Genomic DNA, 23,307 nt, shown 5'->3' with positions numbered 1-23,307 from the left:
TTTTATGTGTTGGCATATTACTTCCTTTTTATACTGTTTAAGAAGATAGTACAGAGCTATGAAAACTATATGAAGAAGAATGAAGTGTTTCATTTATCTGAGAGTTTTACTAACCTATGCTACCTGTATCATTTGAGATTGGTTAAGACTTAAATAGTAAAGCCCAGACCAAATTTTACAGAAGAAAGCAGAAAAACAAGTCCACAAATCATTTTCCCTTTCTTCCCTTTCCCAGACTATGGTAGCGTTTCTTACCTTACTGAACTGCCCAGCCACATACTTCAGGATATTGGGAGGCGCATCGTAGAGAAAGGGTTCAAGGGCTGGGAGGTAGGTGCATCTCTGTATGATGTTCTTTATGGCCTTTTTACTCTATTGAGACACAAAGCAGATGCATACAAAGATTGGCAATTCATGTCTTATATTCCCAGATTTTGAAAATGAAATTAGTTTCTTGCAGTTGTTTCATTTTTAAACAGTTTTCTGGGGAATTCAGCAGCTGAGCTATCACTGCAGCCCCTGTAGACCCTGTGTTTTAAGTCAGAAATGCAGGGTATAGTTTCACAAGTCCTCAACAGCTGAAGAACTATTTTGACTGATTTTATTATCAGTTTTATCAGTTGGATTCTGTTAAACTCAAAACAATGCAGTGAGTTGCTGAGCTCTTAAATACATATCAGGTCATTAAAATTATAAAGTGTACTTATGCACTGTAAATGAACATGTTTAAGTAGAAATATATGGATAAATATACATGTATAACTATGAAACAGATAACCAAAGCATCCTATTTGTTTTAATCAACAACTATGAGATAATAGTTATGATAGCGTATTCTATATTACCTATATGGCATAGGTATCCTATACTGTCTAAAGGATTTCGTGCTCATATAGATGCATTGATAAACTGCTAGCGTATGACTTATTCAGTGTGCATTTGTAGATACTGCTATAGCTCATGGGTAGAAATTGACCCATTCTCAAGTGGAATAGAAACAGAATCTAAACTGTTGGATCAACTGTCAACTGAGAATCACTCTCCGAAACATAGGCACCACATGTACCTTTCCCACCTCCGCTTCCCGCCAGCACTCTTCCGTCTTTTAAATTAATGCCACATTGCTGCCCCCTCCTGTAAATGTGGCTGAGGGCCCTAATGTGACTAGGGAACACTGCTACAGCTATAGCTTGTTGTAACTCTGTTCCTTCGTATGACACGGCGCCCCCTTCATATTAAAGAGCTTTACAACTGTTGTGTTTGTCCACAGCTGTTTCCCCTAGAATTCCACGTCTTGTATGTGGTGTGCATCTGAGCTCCCTTTGGACTTTGCTCTTTTCTTCCCCTGAAGCCACAGCCAATATGGTCTTCTGGTTTTATTACTGTATGCCTGACAATGCTCTTGAAGTGAAGGAACATTTTGGTTTTTACAGCATGGACTTTATAAATGGTCATTGTATTCAGCAAAACTTTTATCATATTTGTGCGATCAGCAAATTATCTCTTGAATTTTAGGTTTTCTTTAGAGACCCAGACTATGAAGTCTTACACATCCTCATCTCCTGACACATTTGACCAAAACCATTGCTGCATAGGTTAAATAAGGAATGCAGAACTGTAACCCACAAGTAGTGTAAGTTGAAAATAAACCCCCAGCTTTCAACACACCTAATTATACTGTACCTTTATAAACCATCTTAAGACCACGATGACCTTAGCAGACCAAGAAATTTAACTTAACTGCCATTGCTAACAAGGCCAAATAGCTGTAATAGCACTGACTGTCTAGTGTGAAAGAAACATTGGTTAGTTAAGAGTTTGCTTACCTGCCTACCTCTGAGCTGTAATAATTGACAGACAAATGACTCCGTTTAGAAATGAACAGGGCTGGAGATATAGCTCAGGGACAAAAGGCTTGCCTAACATGTGCAAGGCCCTGAGACCAATGCCCACCACTACAAAAAATTGTTTAAATAATAAAAGGGATGAAAGGTCAAAGAATACACATACACAGCCAAGACATATATGAAAATATTTTCAATGCTACTGGCCGTTAGGCAAATCAAAAGTACACATTAGGACAGCTGCAGTAAAAAATAGAATGAGTGGCCGGGCGGTGGTGGCGCACGCCTTTAATCCCAGCACTCGGGAGGCAGAGCCAGGCGGATCTCTGTGAGTTCGAGGCCAGCCTGGGCTACCAAGTGAGTTCCAGGAAAGGCGCAAAGCTACACAGAGAAACCCTGTCTCGAAAAATCAAAAAAAAAAAAAAAAAAAAAAAAATAGAATGAGTGAATAAAATTCATTCACAAGAATGCAAAAATTGGAACCTCCTATACTGCTGGTGGATGTAAAGCAGCACAGTTGTGTTAGAACAGTCCAGTAGTTCCTCAAAAATCTTAAAGAATTTCCAGTGACCCAGCAATTTTACTTATGGAAATATACCCAAAAGAAATGCAGGCATGCATCCAGCTTGGAGACATGCCTCAGCACGTAAAGGTGCCTGCTGCTCAAACCCGGCCCAGCAGCCTGAATTTGACCCCTGGATGGAAGGAGAGAATCAACTCCAAAGAGCTGGCTTCTAACCTCCACATTCAGCCATGGCACACGTGTCCATGCATACACATCATGCACACACATACATGTGCACACACATACATGCATACACACACTAATGATACATTTTTATAAATAAAAAAAAAAACACCCACATGAAAACACATGCAAATAGCTAAAGAGTTTAAATACCCCAGTGTCCATCCACTGGTGAATGGATAAACAATGGGAAATTATCTAGCATAAGGAGGAACAAGGGACTGATACATATTACATGGAAGAATCTCAAAACTCAGGTTAGGGGCTGGAGAGATGGCTCACTGGCTAATAGTGCTGCTCTTCCAGAGGACCCAGGTTTGAGTGCCAGCACCCACATGGTGGCTCACAGTGACTGGTAATTCCAGGGCGAGGGAAGCTGATGCCCTCTTCTGGCCTCCACAGGCACAAGGTACACAAGGTACACATGGTATACATGGTACACATGGTACACAAGGTACACAAGCAGGCAAAATAGCTGTACACATTAAAAAACAAACTAACGAAACACCCTCAGACTGGGTAATAAAGACGAGGCACAAGGACACATCTGTTACACGATCTCTTTTAAATGAAATGCCCAGAAGAGGCAAAGCCACAGAGATGGGAAGAAAATTGACAGTTGTTGGATTTAGACAGAGATGTGGAGTGAGTGATGTCTGACAGAGGAGGGAAAAAAAAAAAACTTTAAAATCAGTTTGTGATGATTTCACAATTCTGTAAATACACTAAAAACTATTGAATCTTATACTTTAGATAAGTGAATTGTATACATTATATCTCAATAAAGCTACTTAAAAATGCAATGAGAACTATGACCACGGAACTTGAAAGCTATGTGAAATAAATAATCTAGAAAGTTTCATAACGGTTCAAATGCCACCATGAGCTAAAGCATTTCAGCGTAACAGATGATCTTTTCAGCTAACAGAATTTCCACTCTTTATTAAGATATTAGAATAACGTAGGGGCAGGCAAACAGTGACCACACAGGAGGAATTCCAAGAGGCTGCTCACTGGTTCTCCCAGATTAGAACCAATTAGCCAGTGCTTACAGAAGCGGACATGCCTTTGAGACAGAAAGAACCTTGAGGTAGCTTTATTCTTTGAAAGCTGCCACAGAGTAACAAATAAGAAAGGCCACTAGACAGTTTCTAATGCTTTTGGATACACATTTTCTCACAGAGCTAGTGTTAAATCGAACAGACTTGACGGACTTCGCTCTAGAAGCAGCAGCTATGTGCTCCAAGAGACCCTACAGAGGAACAAAAGAGATGACATCCCACAGTAAGAAGCTATTCAGATGAACTTCAAGTTTGGGGAAGGTTTTGTTGCCAGGGAAATTACTAAACGTTTGCTTTTTACATATAATGCCCAGTATATTTCCTAAAAGTAAATACTGTATCAAAAGAAACCATTTCTATTAGTTAACTTAACAAAACCATCTTTGATGAATTAAATCAGAATAAAGATTATCTTATTTTAAAAAGTAATGGTTTTACTCCATGGATATTTATACAATATAATGTCACAGTAGTTCATTTAAAAAAAAATTATAAGGGCAGGGGAGATAGCTTAGTGATTGAGTGCTTACATGCCTGACATGTCCAAGCTCTGGAGTTAATCTCCAGTACCACCTAGAAGTATATAAAAAGTATCCAAGGCTCCCAAGGACTACATTGCCAGGGTTTCTCAAGCTATAATTACTGTTGATTACATCAATCAGCCATAGCTGGACAGATCAAGACTGCAAATGGAGCTGGGATTTCTGACTAGAAAGTCAAAGAATCAGACACCCCTTTAACTGGAAAAGACCTGGGAGGGCCCACTGTCCATCTCTTTCTGTCAGCCAGTTAGTGCTAACTTGTTACATTACCTCAGTGCCATGGTCTTATGAGGAGAGCCCTAAATCTATGTAAGATGTTGCTTTTTTTTTTTTTTTTTTTTTTGGTTTGAGTTTGGGGTGTGCCCCCAAAAGCTCATAGGGAGTGTCACTATTAGGAGGTATGGCTTTGTTGGAGTTGGTGTGGTCTTATTGGGTGAAATGTGTCACTGTTGGGGTGGGCTTTGAGGTGTCCCTTGCTCAAGTCATGCCCAGTATCTCGGTTCACTTCCTGTTGCCTGCAGGTCAAGATGTAGAACTCTTAACTCCCTCTCCAGCACCATGTCTGCCTGTATGACACCATGTCCTGCAAGCCACTCCATTAAATGTTTTCCTTCCTAAGAGTTGCCATGGTCATGGTGTCTCTTCACAGCAATAGAAACCCTAACTAAGACAGGGTTTGGTTTGGTTTGGTTTTTGTTTTCTGTTTGTTTGGTTTTTTGTTTTTCAAGGCAGTTTCTCTGTGTAGCCCTGGCTGTCCTGGAACTTACTATGTAGACCTGGCTGGCCTTGAACTCACAGAGATCCAACTACCTATGCCTCCTGAGTGCTGGGATAAAAGGCATGAGCCACTAAGCCCAGCTGTATGCCATTGTTTTGATCTGGAAAATCTTACAACTACTAAGAAAAGTCTTACTCTTGGAAATCAATTTGTAGAAACTTATCATGTAAACATAACCAGATAAAGAAACTCATGAAATTTGGGAACTTCCTGCCTTGTCATCCAAGGTTACATTCAGTAAATATGTTTACTATTCCCTAATTTAACCATCTAATTAAATGTTTATGTCCTTTGCTATTAATTTTATTTTGGGTTTTAATTACATTTATTTATTTATTTTGTGTGTGCCTACAGCAAGTACGTGGGGCTCAGTGGGTGACGTGGCCTGCGTCAGATTCTCTTCTTCTCCCATGTGTGTCCTGGGGATTAAACTCAGGTCATGAGGGTTGGCAGTGACCACCTGGACCACCTGGACTCACTAAGCCATCCAGCTGGCCATGTTCAGTTTATTTGGAATTACTGTCTTTGCGGTAAATGTCTCCCATCATTTCAAAGACCTCCATATTTTCCTAATATGTATGCTATAAAATATTTCTTTTTTTTAATTGTAGAATTATTAAATAGTCCATCCTACTTTCTGTGCATGTTTCATGAATCACCTTGACAGCCAGTAATAATTTTCTTATAAAACTTGCCTTTTAAAAATGCACAATTCAAAAATGTTAGTGAATCTTATACACACTTTAAAAAGAAATAAGACAAAGAATTAAAAGATCAGACATCCTTGAAGTTAGGAGAAGTAAATGATAGCTTCAGGAATATACTCTTACTAGTTATATCTTTGAAAAGCAACTTAAATTCTTTGGGACTCTGTTTTTAAAGTAAAAAGGGACAGTGTACTCTCTAGCAACTCCAAATTCAAAAATTCTATTATTCTTCCATTTCTATTTCATAGAAAATGTCAACAGCAATATAGAATGCAAAAACCTGACATTCACTTTACAACCAAGTTTTCGTCTGTGCAAAATTTCCTTGAAAATATATCACTAACTGTGGGAACAAGGGTAACCAGTTTTCAAAGATAAATTACCCAATCTTCTGACAGATTTGTATTTCCTGACTCAGAAAAGCAACACAGTCCATCAGAAAAATCAAAATATTTAAACCACATATTTTAAAGGCTAAGTCAGTGTCCGCCCAGTCTCCCCAAGGCGGTTCAAAGCAGTACTCACCTTCACCTGCAGGTCCTCGGAGCTCTCTGGGGACAAGTACAGAGCCAGCAGTACTGGGAGCACCTCTGTGATGGCCACGGCCCGTGCGTGCTCCGGAGTGTGTCTCCCAACCTGTCCTAGAGCCCAGGCAGCCGCGGCTTTAATATGATCTTCCGGTTCCTCTGACAGGCAGGCCGACAGCTGGGGCACACCCTGGAGTGGGGATCAAAAGAGCAAGTGTTCTAAATCTGGAGCGGGATTAAAGAGTCCAACGTGTCTTTTGGGCGTTAGAAGAAATCATTTCAGCCTTGATCTCTTCTTTTCCTAAATGGTTCAATAAATGTGCACATCACAAGGGCGGTCATTTCTTAAGTCAATAAAATGACTAGGACTAAATTGCCTTAATTACCTGTAACAATCCAACTTAAATAAGAATGTCTCTACTAGCTTTACCCCCCAAATAGAGGGACATTTAAGCAAACAACAGAGATGCCTCAGACCAGGCAGAAACAGATTCCATGGTGACAAACTGAAATGTTTTGGATCTCCAAATTTATTTCCTTTGTTTAAGAAGTAAAGACTGAGGACAGCCTTCAGTTCAGTCCTCAGCAACATACACCCCCCAAGTACAGTAATCCGAAAATAAAACAACTACAACAAACTAAAAATCAAATGAATCCGAGCAAGAATCCACTCTATGAGCCTTTTACATGGAATACACTCCACTAACATCTTCCCTGAAACACCACGTGCTTTCCCAGTACTTTTGGTCGCCTTTATACTGACAGTTCTGCTGCGACCACAGGCTGAATCCAGCCAGGGTGCTTTTGTTATACAGGTGGCATATGGACATTTTGCATTTTAGACTCTAATTTTATTTAAATAAGATAAAAACATCATCAAAGGGCCTCAAAAATCGGTTTATAGACCTAAGGAAGAATCAAATAAACATATCAATTTTTAATTCCAGCTTTTGTATAGGCATAATTTTGTAACTAGTTTGAGACAATAGTAATTATTTCAAATTTAGTACTGTAAGAACCAGTATCCCATGTTGATGCTGCTGTGGCAAAAGTCAAGACCATCCCATGTGCCTCCCCCGGCCTTTTTGTCTGCTTTTTCTTTTCTTTTTTCTTTCACCCACACCTGGAATCAGTTTCGTGAAACTTACCATGTTTCCATATCTGTCCTTTTCCAAGCACTGAAATGGTCTGTCCACAATAGAAAAGATCAGACCTGCTGAGGATGGAGTAACTTTGTAAAGCCCATGTTTGTAGGACATAAGACTGAGGAGGAGGGGATGAAGCGAGGAAAAGCAGAATGCTCTCGCACCTCATCCCATGCCCCACATTACTGGCCCCAACTGTGCATACTCCGATGAGACCAGGAGCATGTATGTGCTTCAGAGCTAAGAGAGTGCCATAAATGGTAGACATTATCTCCCAGTTCCTGACGCACCTCAGAGGACAAGGAGAAAAGCCTCACTGCTGTGTGGTTTGCTTCAGACACTGGGAGAGACGGGCAGCAGCCCTCCACCAAGGAAGGGGAGAGTGCCCTGGCCAGATTCAAAAGGATGTGTAGGATGCACAAGCAACTGCCGGGCTCTCTTCGTCCTCTGAGGAGCTATCTTCCTGATGAAGGGAGCAAGGATCAAAACCCAGTCACATCCTAACGACCCCTCCAGACACACAGTCCTGCTCCAGTCATTGCTGCGTCTGCAGTGACAGAACAAAAGACAGGCAGGATGAGGGAGCTCAGTACCGCAGAGCATCACTGTGGGCTAGGTAGAAAATCAAGATCTCCTTTGTATTCTGAGGATTAGCAAGGGAAAAAAGATCCCCATTTTTGTTTAACAAACAGCAGCAGGTTTTCTATGCTCATAAGAGCCCTACCCCCGAGAGGGCTGCCACACACAGTGTGAGCACATGGTCTTTGAAATGGTCTTTGGAAATCCATATCTATATACCAACCTATTTTGTGAGCACCTACTATGGACCAAGGCTAACTATAGGGTGGACTCATAGAATGCTGTAATTGAGAAAAGGCTAAATCCCCAGAACATGAAGAAAAAAAATATATTGCTGTCTGTTGTGCCCTCTGATTGCCTGATTGACCACATCTGAAAGAGAAATGGCCAGCACCATCTCTTCATCCAAATGACAGGAACAGGAATGGGAGGAATACACAGACCTCTGAGGTGCATGAAGTGATAAATGGGCAAGTCATTTAAATGATGTTTTTAACTATAGTGTGCTTTTGCATGGATGCACAATTAATCCTTCAAGATATATAATATATATACATAATATTTAAAGACAGATTATAGTAATGTTCAAAAAGAGTTGATAGTAGATGTGGAAAGCTGTACTTTTTCCGTAACTCACACCTTTTGTCCAGGATCCCCCTGGAAAACAAACCAATCGACACTGACATCAGCAGTAAAACAAGGGAACACATTTAGACAATTCTTTCACTATGTGCAGCTATGTTTCCTATTTGGTGTCAGTCCGTGGTTGTCTTGGAATCGTACCACAGTATCTAGGAGAAAAGAAGTAAGCACCGACCTTGGAAATGATCACTGCCATGGCCAGGTTCTCGGAATGAGCAGCCACGTAGCCGAGCATCATGATGCCGGGCAGTCGTATGTTCCCTCGGCAGGTTTCCATGCAGTCGATCACGGCAGCCACACCTCCTGCATTGACAATCAGCTGTGAGAGCTGAAAGACAGGGAAAAGGCCCCAGATAGCACAAAATGGTCTTTAAATATGATTTGGCCACTTTATATAGGACTTCAAAATACCTGGTGAAATTGAAATACCATTCAAAGAGATTCCTTGCATTTATTAAGGAAATGTTCAAGTATAATAATCCCACTATTTCAAAAGCTCAACTATTCATAGTAGAAAAGTTTATTCTGTGATTTTAAAAAAATTACACAACTTTTATCCCTCTTGTAATGAATTTCAAAATTCATCACGTAGACACTAAGCTGAGGGCTAATTCATACCTGGCTAACTACAGAAGTGTCCAATCACAGTGCCTTAGCATAAAGATGAATCAGTGTCCAAAGACATCAGACCTAACGTCTGACCTAATTACCCCACACACTAACGGTGATTACTAGCTGGGTTTCTTCCATTCTTGAAAAGTCTCAGCTACATATAGATGTTGGGTAAAATAAGAGTGAGGATTTTAACATGTAATAAAATGAAAACAGATTAGTCAAAATACACACAGGAAAAGTCGTCTCAACCTCAAAATCGACACAGGCGTGCTTTGCCTCTCTTTCTTTTACATCTAAAAACTCAGAGCAGAAAATCATATTACAGCAGCTAGCTATCAGAGTGTCACCGTAGGCCAGGAGCCTCTGTGGCCTGTCCCAACCTACAGATGCAATATCATTCTCACTGCTCCCAGCTGTCATAAAATGATAAGGATGACAGAGGTTCATAGTCCCCACAATCTAGAAATGGAAAGCTAGCAATGATTAGAAACTGGATTTCAAACTCGAATGTCATTAATACAATTCAGTGGTTCTCAAATGGAGGTGATTTTGTACCCTAGAGAACGTCTGACAATGTGTGGAGTCGGTTTTATTGCCACTATTTGTGGGGGAGGGGCAGTGACGCCATCAAGTGGGCAGAGCCCCGGAACCCTGGTGAATAGCCACTCTACCATGTACAGTCACATCATCCAAAATGTCTGCGGTGCTGAGGACGTGGAGCAATGGCCTAGTTAGAGGGCCTGGAGCAAGCCTCAGACCTCATCAACAAATTGGTGTTTTATTTAAAAAACTGGAACTAAGTGTAACTGCCCCCAGAGACTGCTTCGTTTGTTTGTTTTGTTTTTACCTCGGGTGTGTGCTTTGCGATCTCTCTAATTAAAGTGCACGCGTTCTTCTTCACATATTCATCTTTGTCCTTCAGACAGGTAAGGACAACCGGGAAAATCTCCGCTTCAACAACCATCTCTGCCAGGTCCACAGAGTGCTTTGCGATGTGACTGAGAGCTGAGAGGACCTGGTGCTGATAAGCAGAAAAATAGGTAAGTAAAACAAAGTACTATATAGAGTCCACTAGTCCACCTCGGTGTTCAGATGTAACGTAAACAGCTTTATAATATTCAAATTTCTTCATGAGAAAAAAAAAGAGCTACATAGTTTAGCACAATCTAAGATTTCTGAGCATTGAGACTTTCACATATTAGTCACAAACTCAAATTTTTAGATTTCCCCAGTAATTCTCTATTGAGTACTTTAAGACCTTTTACAGGTAATTAAGATGTGGGACCTTTAGGTTAAAAAAAAATCACTTCTTAATTACACAGCACACATAATTTATGATATGTGTGGTATGTAATACAATAACAAGCCGAATTAATGTCTTTATCACATGATATTGATAACATCTCAAAGAAATTCCCATCATTTAGCTAATGTTAACAATTAATGTATGTGTGTGTTAGTTGTATAATTGGTGAATTTAAAAAGCGAACAGAGGACTAATAAACATGAAAATTTCATAAGAAATTCAAATATTCTAGTGGTGGGCTAGAAAATCTTTAGGTTCTTATACTAGTCAAAGGCTCGCCTAACTAGCTACTTTGGTCAGGCCAATGCCTTATTTTAGTTGTTAATGTTAATACTAATGCTACCTGGAGTCTTCAGTATTGCACATAGATTTCCAAATAATCTCTTAAATGTGACACTCAAAGCATTATTTCCACGTCTTAAAAGACCCAAGACATGATATATTTGTATCTGCTTTCAACGGTATTTCTAATTGTTTTCCTCTGTAACATTAGTCTGTACACATCTTCATGTTCTTGGATTGTAAGAACCCTGGCTTGTCTGTTGTCTCTTGACCTCCGTTTTAAATACCTTCAATTTTTCATCAGGGTTGAGGATCATCTGGGCTAAGTGAGCAATAGCTCCGACATCCACCACCGTCTGTGCTAACTCTGGAGAATGCTTTGAAATGTCACTGAGGGCCGAGGCAGCAATCCTTTTCAAAGCAATTTCTGGCTCCTGGATACAGAGCACTAAAAGAGGAACAGCTCCCGCATCCACCACAGCTTGTGACAGTTCTGTGGGTCCAAGAAAAGTAATTAAGTGAGTATGGGTGACTGACCCTTGTGCAAGCCATGTTTCACCCTGACAGATAGAGCAAAGAAAAGAGGGAGGGTGCACTCCACTCTCCCGACATCTGCATTTCAAATCAGCCTTTCTGGTTTCATAAACCATGTGGACCAATCCCGAGCTGAAAAGAACACAGGTCAATAGATGGACCTCCATTTACATGAACACATTTGAGGTAGATTAGGCTGAAATGGCTTGTTATCCTTTTTTTTTTTTTTTTTAAGAGAGTAAGCAGATGTCAGCTGTTTAAGCTCTGGCAATTCTGCACTTCTCAATAGGCAAGCGTTTTATGCATGGTTTACAATAACAGAGAAAATTAAAGTACCAAAAATTTACCAACCACACTAATTAGGCAGTATTTTGTTCTATTTACATGAGTAAACATTAGCATGAATCATGGACCAATAATGTCGATTTTTAAATTCCTTTCATTTTCTAATACTTCAAAAAGATTTTAAAAAATATTTTACACAAAAAAATTTTATACAAAGTAAAAGGCTGTCTTTTCATTGTATGCTAAAACACTTTAAAAATGAGGTTTAAAACTTATCAACATACTTTTATATATAAGTATTAATATAGATAATTTAGATATATCTATATCTATATAGATAATATAGATAATTTAGATAAGGGAATAAATTTATATTTACCATGTTATACAGAGAGCAAACAAATATCTTTTGAATATACATGTTGATTTACTTATATGTGCAAAAATAACAGCTATAAAGTAATAATTTTACATTTCAGAGAATGAGAGATGTTGGAGCAGACCCTTATAATACACATGCAATAAATGCCATTTGAGAAGCAGGAACCTCTGTCCAGTAACACATTATACTCCTGATGCATGTGTGGTCTCATGGAATCACATACACCATTTCTCCAATTTCTTCCTCCCAAATTACATCTGTATTTCCCCATATTTCTACTGCCTTAGACATAAATAAATGTCTTAATTGTCAAGCTAAAATAGCTATTTACCATGTCACTTTAGTCTTTAATTTGAAGAAAATACTTAATTTTTCAAAAGATTGGTAATACTACATTTTCTATTGTTAGCAAATACAGGTTAGTGTCTATAATTTGTTTTCCTCAAATTATCATAATTGAAGTCTCAATAATGTATAAACATCTTATTCATTCCTTCATTAAACAAGTATTAATGGAAGGTTATCATGTACCAGGGTCATTAAGTTCTGGAGCCTGTGACACACTTCTACAAATTAACACTACATTCATTAGCAAATGTTTGAATTTTTTAAAAAAAAATCTGGTGTGTAATATGATATAAAAGTGAAGTTTAGATGCCATCTCAAAAACTTGGGGAAATAAGAGGGATTTTTTTTTTTTTTTTACAAACGTAATATCAGAAAGACTGGGGTACCACACAACAATGTAGCCGGTCCCTCAGAAGCATCTGCTGCTCCATCCACTGGAAGATGGACAGGACAGCAGTCACAGAAGGCAATCCCTGTTTCTCTCACACACACCCACTCAAGGGAAAGAGAAGAGAATATAAAGTTCTGTGTGTGTCGTTTCTAAATACAACACTCAAATTTCCTGTTAATTAACAGGTTCCTGAGAGATTCAAACCAACCCAAATTATACAGGTGTTATCTGGTAATATCAGTTTTATATATGCCCATTGGAATATAATGGACAAGATGGTAAACACTGTCAACTTGACACCCAGGAGGCAGACCTCCAGGCACACTTGTGAGGGACTGTTTAGATTAAAGTTAGCCTCTAAGAGTGTCTGAGGAGGATTGTCTCACTAAGTTAATTGTGTGGGGAGACCTATTGCGGACAATACCATTCTCTGAGCCGGGGCCCCGGGCTCTGTAAGACTGAGACTGCAAACTGAGCACTATCATGGATGACTTCATTCATTCCTCTCTGCTCTTGACTATGGATGCAATGTGACCAGTTCTTTCAAGTTCCTCCCACTGATGGGCTGAAACCCGGAATCATGATAAACCCTGTCTCCCTCACAGCATTTTTCACAGCTGCAGGAAAGAAACTGAGACAATTGGCCAAACATTTATCTACAGAAAGTAGAGAGATTAATTCACTTCAGCGCTTTCACTCTCATACAATTTCCAGGAGTAAAGAGCACACAGTGAACTTCAACTCTTTAAAGGAAATATTAAACCATCTCCAGCCAAATAAATAAGTCACTAACAACAAAAACTTAAGGTTCTTTCTATAAGACACCTATTTTATAATATGCATATATTTTTCTCATTGAATAGTTGTTGGAGTATCAAACACTCCACCACCCAAATGCTGAACCATTAATAATAAAACACACGTCCTGAAATGCTACCTCGCTTTACCCTATGCTGCTCTGCAACAGAGCAGTGTTGTGAAATGTCAGGAGGCTGGGAACGTCCCTGGAAAAAGATTTGCAATAAGGTGATGAAATTTCCAAGGACCTGCACTAGGCCCAGCAACTCTGTACTTAGATTTTCCCATCCTTTACATCAGTGAATGTATATAGTCCAACGATGCTGGCATCTGCCCTTGAATGCCACATGGTGTTCCTTAGAAATAATATTGACCTATGACCTTCACACATGCAGTCTCTATTAGCTGTTCTTCCCCAGGTGAGGACACATTATCCCGGGAATATGGTACACACCCTGCCTTCAACTCCACTCTCTTTTCAATGGTGTCTCTTCCTTCTTTTCTCAATTACTGCTTCCTAGTATGTCAAGTCAGTGATCACTGGTGTATACCCAGCATACTTGTCAGTGAGGGCATGGGCTTGGGAGTCCATCTTGACCAAAAGGACCTAAGTTGAAGTCTACTTGAAGCTTTATAAAGAGCTTTTCTGCAATAGACTAAGATTCACAATAACAAACAGCGCTATTTTTTCACTGGGTATGGGCATGTCTGCAAATGACATCTGGAACGCTTACCCCCATCTTGTGGAAGACATCACCAATATTTTGAAGATGGCTGAGTACAAAAATGAAAAACATCTGGGTCCTGTTCAGCTTGGAACTGCCCTGACTCTGAACTTTATGTCATCTCACATTTTTTTTTTTTAAAGTTCTTATTGCTTAAGTCACTATGGTCAATATTCTGTAACCTACAGCTAGAAACACCCAGATACAATTCTTTTCTGTCCTGTGCTTGCTGTATGTCCATATGTCCACATCTTCCTTCACTTGCTTAAGGATTCAGAGTATGCTTCCTGCTGGCTGGAAACTTGGAGGAAGTAAACAGAGTAAAATCTTGTTCTAGACTAGAACTGGATCCAGGTGATTGCAGGAACAGACCCCACACTCACAGAGCAGAACTAGGCCTTGGGTCTGTGGTGCATTCCAGGAAATGTGTGCAGGGGCTTCATTCCAGGAAGTGCTTCCCACCTGCTACCTTCTCCCCTCCCCCTCCTTTGCTTTTCTACTCTACACAAAGGGTAACAGGAACCGAACATCCAGAAAATTCTGCACATCTACAACTTCTCTGAAGAAAAATCTCGGGGAGCTGGCTATTTTGGTTTCTTTGTGTGTGTGTGTGTGTGTGTGTGTGTGTGTGTGTGTGTGTGTGTGTTTTGTCTGCACTTAGGTCAGTGCACGGTAACCATGCCTGGTGCCCACGGAGGCCAGGAGAGGGTGTCAGATCCCTGGCGTCACCGATGGTTGTGAGCCACCATGTGGTTGCTAGGACTCAAACCCAAGTCCTCTAGAAGAGCAGTCAGTACTCTTAACCACTGAGCCATCTCTCCGCAGGGAGCTCATTTTAAAACTGTTTTAGAAGCCAGCTTTTGGATGTTCAATTAACGTGCTTATGAAAGCAATGATTGGTATGTACACAGATGCTCACTGAAAGCTGTTTCAAAAATAAATAGAATAGGTCAGGTGTGGTGGTGAACGCCTTTAACCCCAGCACTCAGGAGGCAGATGTAGGCAAGTTCTGTGAAGTCCATGCTAGCCTGGTCTATACAGTGAGTTCCAGGCCAATCAGGCCTACATAGGAAGACCTTATCTCAAAAATCAATTAATTTTTTAAGTGTAGCTAAGAAACTTGTCTTCAGTACCTGAAAATATCTTAGCCTCATTTTAAATTTTAAACTAATCTTCAAAATCAATTTATAAACATCTTTTATTATATAACAACGTGACATAATCTTACATTGTTCAACAACAGATTAAAAGTGTATATAACTATGTTTCAAAAATACATAGGAGGCTTGGTATGGTTGTACAATCCTTGGTATGGTTGTGTAATGCAGAATTTGGAAGGGTAGGTATGACAGTCCAAAGTCTTCCTCAGCTCCACAGCAAGTTTAAGACCAGCCTAGGCTACAAGAAATCCTGCTTATTGCCATTTTATACATAACAGCGAGGAAATAGAAGCAGCCTAGAAGTCCATCAACTGATGAATGGATAATGAAAATATGACATATAAAATGTAATTTTATTAAATTTTCAAGTTAACGTATGAAATTGGAAAAAATATATTCAGTAAAGTAACCCAGACATATAACAGACCCCTCCCACCAGGCCTGGTGGCACATACCTTTAATCCCAGCACTTGGGAGGCAGTAGCAAGTGAACCTCTGGGAGTTTGAAGCCAGCTTGGTCTACAGAGTGAGTTCCAGGCCAGCCAGGACTACATAGAGAGACCCTGTCTCAAAAACAAAACAAAACAAAAAACAAACACCTTATGTTCTCCTTCACATGTGGACTGTGTTAGTTGAGGTTACTATTGCTCTGTTGAAACACCATGATCAAAGCAACTTGGAAAGGAAAGGGTTTATTTGGCTCACACTTCCATATCACTGTCCATCACTGAAGGAAGTCAGGACAGAACCCAGGGAGGGCAGGAGCCTGGAGCAGGAGCTGATGCAGAGGCCATGGAGGAGTTTTGTACTTAATGGTTTGCTCATCGTGGTTTGCTCAGCCCACTTTCTTATAGAACCCAGGACTACCAGCCCAGGGATGGCACCACCCACAATGGGCTGGGCTCTGGCCCTCCCCCATCAATCACTAAGAAAATGCCCTCTAGATGAATCTTATGAAGGCATTTTCTCAGTTGAGGTTCCCTCCTTTCAGATGACTCTAGCTGTGTCAAGGTGACATAAAAGCAGTCAGCACAGGACCCTCACTTCAAATCTTTAATTGTGTGTGTTTAACTTAGAAAGAGGCTGTTCTTCCCTGCCAGAACCAGAAGATGCTCTGAAGGCAGCTGTGGGGGAAAAGGCATCAGAGGTCTGTCTTACCCATCTGTGAAACACTGGGCTGTGCCCTAAACCCTCAATCTTACTTCTTAATTGTGCATTAAGAAGTTGTCTGTTAAGATCAAAGTGAGTGAACTCAAGCCTACGGGGCCCAGGAAAGAAACTAAATAAAGCCTGAAGAAATAAGGCAAACAGGACCCTTCGGAGTAGCGGAGAAGGGGAAGGCCTCTATCTACAACAGACAGCAGTTCCCAGCCGGAGCCCTGTGTGGCCATGCTGGAATACAGGCATGCTGTTGTTAGAGCCTTTGCAAATGTGAACTTCCCTGGCCTTTAAGGGTTAGCAACTTTCTTTTTGAAAAGAACTCTGTGTGAGACAACATAATGCAGGCCAAATCAAACACATCCACCTGGGAGCCGGCTTCCAACCCAACCACCGTTTTACAGCCTGGGGCTTAACTCTAATGCCTTCTTAAACGACCTGTGCAGGGGCAGGGGCTCTCTTGATATGGAAACATGGTGTTCTTTCTCCCTTTCATTCTTACAGGCATGGTCAGGGCTCTCATAGAGGAAGGCCCTCTACAGAGCTGCCAGAAGGGGAAAACGACCAACACAACAAAGGGGCGGGGCCCCTCTAAACACAGATGCGGCTGCTGCTTCTGCTCATAATCATAGAGGAGAATTTGAGCAAAAGGAAGTGACTCTGGGGACTCATACATGGTACACCAAATGAAGAGGCCTTCCAAAATGAAAAAAAAGGAAGAAAAAGTATATGTGTGTGTGTTCTGGCATACAAATTCAGCAACTCCTCTGGAAACCTAATTTCTTTAACTTTACTTATTTTTATTTTATTTCTAAGCCCTGCAAAATTATATTTCAACCTGTTTCCTTATAAAAATACAAGAAGTCATTAATCCAATTCCTTATGCCCTATTTCAGTTTAAAAATCGGCTGGCTGGTTTTTGCGTTAGTCATAAAAATAACTACATAGCTGTATCACTTCTAAACTTTCCCTTATTTGTTTATTTATTCTGAGACAGGCTAGTGGCCTCAATCTCATTATGTTGTTGAGGGTGACCTTCAATTTCTGATTCTCCTGCTTGGGTCTTGGGAGTGTCAGGATTGCATGTCACTTTACACAGAGCTGGAGATCCACACTCTGCATGTGCTAGGCAAGCATTCTACTAACTGAACTACATCCCCAGCCCAATTAAAACTTTAAAAAAAGATATAGAAACACATTGAGAACATCATCTTACATTAATAATAATCTGACATCCCATTCAACCAGTTGCTCATAATTAGGTGAAACTACAATTAAAAACAAACAAGTTTCAGTCCCAAAGCTTCAGTATGGATTTAACGACAGCTCTTCCAAAGCAAGATTCATTTAGTTTTGGTCTAGCCCAGCTGCTTGCCACTGGTTTGGTTATCTACTACTACCGTGTAATAAATCACATCAAACTTAGAAACCTAAAGCATTTACTTCCTAGTGGTCTCTGTTAGTCAGAAATTAGGAAATGGCTTAGCCAAGGGGCTCAAGTCTTTCACTAGGCTACAATCAAGGGGCCATTCTGGGCTGGGTGGCTGCTCTAGTCATCTGAAATGCACTTCAAGTGTTCTCGTGAGTCTTGGGAGAAACCTGCCCTTTCCAGTATGTGAGCTTCCTGATAGGCCACGGAGGGTGTGTCTAAAATGAGTGATCCAGAACACACGATCTAGCACGAACCCTGCAGTCTGTCAGAACCAAACTTGGAAGTTACAAAACGTTGCTTCTGTTGGGGGAAGGGACCACACAGGATGTGCACAGTAGGAAGCAGATATCACTGGGCTGGCTCCCACAGCACCCTGTTCTTCACCAACACAGCTGAAAGATGCAACATCCATAGTCAAAAATCCCTCGATTTGGCTATAATTTTGAGCTGATTGCTTGACATTTCAATTTGCAGATAGAAATGAGAAAAGCATGGAGAGGAAATTTCCGTGTATTATGAAAATGCTTCATTTGATTTTTCTTTCTCCTCCCAATACAAGTGTCATTGTCTTTCCCTCATCCCCATCTCACATCCCTCTACTAGATGCTCATAGTCCTTGGTCTAGCCCTAACATATGTATTGAATGGTAGATTTAGGGGGTAACATATACATACATTTGTTTCCAAGGCAAAATGATTCTGGTGCCTTTAAAAACTCAAGTGTCAGCCGGGCGGTGGTGGCACACGCCTTTAATCCCAGCACTTGGGAGGCAGAGCCAGGTGGATCTCTGTGAGTTTGAGGCCAGCCTGGTCTATAAATGAGTTCCAGGAAAGGCACAAAACTACACAGAGAAACCCTGTCTCGAAAAAACAAAAACAAAAACAAACAAACAAAAAAAAAAAACCCAATAAAAACTCAAGTGTCAAACAGGCCACTGATCTGCAGATAATGGGGCTTTCGTTAGAAATTACAGTCAGCTGGTTGGACAGGGCAGGCAGCGCTTCCACTGGCTTCTATGAAAAGAGGCTCAATGATGTGGGAAAGTCAAGAAATGGAGGCCAAGGAGCAGAAAGCAAAGAGAATGAAACCTGGCTCTAGCCTGAGTGACAGCGGGTAGGAAGAGCTTGAAAGCATCCTGAGCCCACCCCAGCTCCCACCTTAACCTTGAAAGCATCCTGAGCCCACCCCAGCTCCCACCTTAGCCTTGAAAGCATCCTGAGCCCACCCCAGCTCCCACCTTAGCCTTGAAAGCATCCTGAGCCCACCCCAGCTCCCACCTTAGCCTCTGACTCTCCACAGCTGAGACCCAGCAAAGCCAAGCTACTGAGCAGGTCTACAGTGCCCCAGTTAAAAAAAAAAAAAAAAACCAACGGAGTGAAGTGAGTGGACCCAGAGCTTTACAAACTACGCGTTTCATATCTAGAAGACTTCTTATGTTTTCCACTTGCTTGGTAGTGCTTTGCACCCGTAGCTGGGATTTCACTTAGCCTGCAATGTTAAAAACAAGAATCCTCCTGAGGGGAAAAGCCACCGTGTGTTATTCAGACTTCACTGGTATTCCTTTTGCTTCAGCCCAGTGCTAGGTAAGGTCCCTGCCTTCTAGAAACTCAATAGGATGGAGAAGGCTGTCCAGTCCAAGGTCACAAAGTTCTGATGGAATTCTCTATGGAAACAGGCCAAGGAGGGAGGCCCCTGAAAGGCAAACAAAAATAAGACCCTGGAGATTAAAAGGTCACACCAGATGCCAGGTGTGATGGCGCACACCTTTGATCTCAGCGTGCAGGAGGCAGAGGCAGGGGGATCTTTGTGTGTTCAAGGTCTGACTATCTGCAATTAGTGCCGAGACTACAAAGAGAGACCCTATCTTAGAACAAACAACAACAAAGTCACACCAGGCTCTTAGAAAAGGTCTCTGTTCACGAGTTTCTGCTGTGCCTCCCCTGAGTGACTCCTGCAAGTCCCCCGGGCTTCACCGTCTATTTTTAATTCTGGAAGTGGATCTAACCTAACATTTTTTAAATGACTTATCTTAAGTGTGTGTGCAGGTATCTATGTGGGTAAGTGTTCAGTGAATCCACGAGAGTCTGTCAAAGGGTATCAAGGGTTTATTGAGATATAAAATGGGGAGAAATACACTCTCCGATACAGACAAAGTAAACAGCCATAGCTCTCCTCTGTTCTGCCCAGGGGGTGAATGGAACCAGCCGTCCAGTCTCCGACAGCTGAGAGAGAGAGAGAGAGAGAGAGAGAGAGAGAGAGAGAGAGAGCCCACCCCCTCCTCAGTTTTAAGCAGTCATCTACCCAGAAAAAAAACACACCTCTATTGGGCCAGATACCCCAATGTTTTTGGCGGAGCAAATTCCCACAACAGGTAAGTGCAGGTGCCCATGGAGTTACAGCGGGTGTCATCCCTGGAGCTGGAGTTACAGCGGGTATGAGCCACCTGACACTGGCATTAGGAGCTGAACTCAGGTCCTCTGGAAGAGCAGGATGTTCTCTTAACCACTGAGCCATCTCTCCAGCTCCTTGCCTAGCATTTTTAATGTTTCTGAAATCACATTGGGTAAACATGGCCATTATTTCCTCAGCCAGTATAATAGTACTTGGCTCTAAGGAAAAATTAATTTTAAAAAATGCAGGAATAATGGACTTTTATAATATTAAGTGAGGTCATACAATCTGAGAAATGGTGTGTTCTCTCTCATACATGGTACCTACTCAATAATATATGTAGATATGTAAATAAATGTACATGTAGGTACAATATAACATATAGAAAAGGAGAGAAGAAAAGCTAAATGTCAATGGTGAGGAAGGACTGAACGTGGGTTATGAAAAAGGATATAAAGCTGTTTTTCTAGTTTTGATTCCATCACAGATTTTTTTGTTTGAAGTGGTAGATAAGAGCTCAGATATATTTGATACTTAAAGTGTAAAAAAAAAAAAAATTTTTTTCAAGTCAGGGTTTCTCTGTGTAGCCTTGGCTGTCTTGGAACTCACTCAGTAGACTGGCTTCGAACTCAGAGATCTGCCTGCCTCCCAAGTGCTAGGATTAAAGGCCTGAGTTCTTAATAACAACAACAAAATAAAAATAAAAAACAAACAACGAAAATTACAAGAATTTAAAAATACAAGAAAATCACAGTTACCGGAACGCACACTAATGACTAGCAAAGTAACTGCCCAGTGGAACACGGTTCTAACTAGAATGCCATTTTAACACACTTGGCCTCTGCTCCCCCAAAACACACAAGAGAGGTTTGTTTTCCACTTTCCCTAACACCTGGGTCATCAGAAAGGAATTTGGGGAAATAAGTGTCATATATTTGATAAAATATATATAAAATCTCATGACCCTCTAAGACTCATTTTTCTTGGTGTACTACAAGCACTCCAAGATTAAATAAATATATATATTAAAATAGAAAGCAAACATGTTACAGAAATCGGTATTATTGTTTACAGTCACCAGTCTCCAGGGCTTTGTTTTTGTTGTTGAGATGGAGTATTCACTCTGTTGCTTGGGCTCCTCTCAAACTCACAGGATGATCCCTCCCCCCACCTCCTCAGTACCTGAGACAGTAGAAGTGGTTGCTTATCTATTCTAATGCTATTAGTACAACATAACTAATACTTCTCTTCAATAGTGATCATTAAAATTTGCACTTTTAAAAGTTAATTACTTTGAAAATTGTTAAGTAGATTTAGGCAGTTTCTTCATAAATAAGTATGTGGTTTTAAAATTGATTATCGCCTCCTAGGCCATTTTACCCTCTTTGTGCCACTGACATTTGCACATTGAGGGAGATGAATATTTATAAAAATGCTAAATTTTAAAGCCTTCTCCTTTCTCATTTCATTATTCTACATAATTAAGATTCCTTCCACATGCTACTCTAAAAAGCGGCTGTAATGTAGCAAATGTTTGTGTGGTGTCCACAGTGGCCAGGCCTGACAGGAAGGCCCCAGGCTGCAGAAGCTCCATCTCATGGCTGAGCTGCCCATAAATCAGGCCTGAAGAGGAAGAGCACACATGTGGAAGCCAGCCCCTGGCAATCAGAGGCAGAGGAGTCTGAGGTCACGAGGAGCTCGACCTGAAGAGGAGGGCATCCTGGGGACAGTCTTTCCTCACACAGGGAGGCGCTGAGAAGCTACTGGTTGTCTGAGTCCATCAGAAGGTGCTGCTGACAGAGGCAGCTTCCTTGGCTTGACCCTGGCACAGAATCAAGCTTAAGTTGTACACTATCTGATCAAATGTACTCCTCACTAGCCTTGAGTTCAACCAAAGCTTACTACCAAAAGACAGCCTGACTTTTTTTTTTTTTTTTTTTTTTGTTTTGTTTTGTTTTTGTTTTTTGAGACAGGGTTTCTCTGTGTAGCTTTGTGCCTCTCCTGGAACTCACTTGGTAGCCCAGGCTGGCCTCGAACTCACAGAGATCCTCCTGGCTCTGCCTCCCGAGTGCTGGGATTAAAGGCGTGCGCCACCACCGCCCGGCTGACAGCCTGACTTTTAACTAACACTCTCAACACCTGAAACTTGTTTTTGAGCCCAGGTGTAGAGAGGTTTCCCTCAAAACCCCAAGCAGTTTCTCGCCTTTCCTTCAGTTTGAGCTTTTAATTAGGCCGCCCACGGCACTGAGCGGTTCAGCTTGGGAGGCTGGGGACAGGGCTCCTGTGGCATCTCTCTGTGCCCGCTGCCCATTGCCCAGGGGCTACAATCCCACAGTCCTTTCTACCTCATCCCTCATGCTTCTGGTCAGACACTTATCTCCAAAAGCAAGACCAGGCCCTGAAAATCGAGGCAGACTTGTTAACTGACCTGTTAGCAAAGTGGGAAAAACTAATAAGGAAGGAAAAAAGACCATTCTGAAAAAAAGGGCTAACCTCAGACCTCCAATCTTCTCCTCCTCTTGCCCTTAAGTAAAATATACCTCCTTTGGCATTTCACTTAAGGTCTAAAACTTTTTTTTTTTTTTTTTGGTTTTACAAGAGGGTTTCTCTGTGTAGCTTTGCGCCTCTCCTGGAACTCACTTGGTAGCCCAGGCTGGCCTCGAACTCACAGAGATCCGCCTGCCTCTGCCTCCTGAGTGCTGGGATTAAAGGCGTGTGCCACCACCACCCGGCAAGGTCTAAAACATTTTATACCATCGAGTGCCTTAGCGTGGATAGCAAGAAAAGGACAATGAAGGGGTGTTTCCAAGTGATCTTGATAAGTTCCACTTTCAGGGACGTTGGGAAATAAACCAGTTATTTGGGGGTAAATATTCATTGTATTGGTGGAAATATTAAGGCAACTCCATGCAGTTAAAAGGGAGGTT

At 41.2% G+C, this 23,307-nt stretch overlaps 1 protein-coding gene across 2 annotated transcripts in view; it reads right to left on the bottom strand.

Annotated features, from left to right (window-relative positions):
• Window positions 1–23,307, bottom strand: part of Spag6 (sperm associated antigen 6) — a 60,914-nt gene that overhangs the window by 10,352 nt on the left and 27,255 nt on the right. For both annotated transcript variants that reach the window (XM_059263651.1, XM_059263652.1), the window contains 5 exons: window positions 11,064–11,269; window positions 10,036–10,209; window positions 8,749–8,901; window positions 6,206–6,397; window positions 256–372 (listed from right to left, as the gene is read on the bottom strand). In XM_059263651.1, the coding sequence (XP_059119634.1) occupies window positions 256–372; window positions 6,206–6,397; window positions 8,749–8,901; window positions 10,036–10,209; window positions 11,064–11,269 (842 nt within the window). The remainder of the gene's footprint in view (window positions 1–255; window positions 373–6,205; window positions 6,398–8,748; window positions 8,902–10,035; window positions 10,210–11,063; window positions 11,270–23,307) is intronic.

Source organism: Peromyscus eremicus, chromosome 5, assembly GCF_949786415.1.
Source record: "Peromyscus eremicus chromosome 5, PerEre_H2_v1, whole genome shotgun sequence".
Taxonomy (NCBI): Eukaryota; Metazoa; Chordata; class Mammalia; order Rodentia; family Cricetidae; genus Peromyscus; species Peromyscus eremicus.
This window is presented reverse-complemented; position numbering and strand designations above follow the sequence as displayed.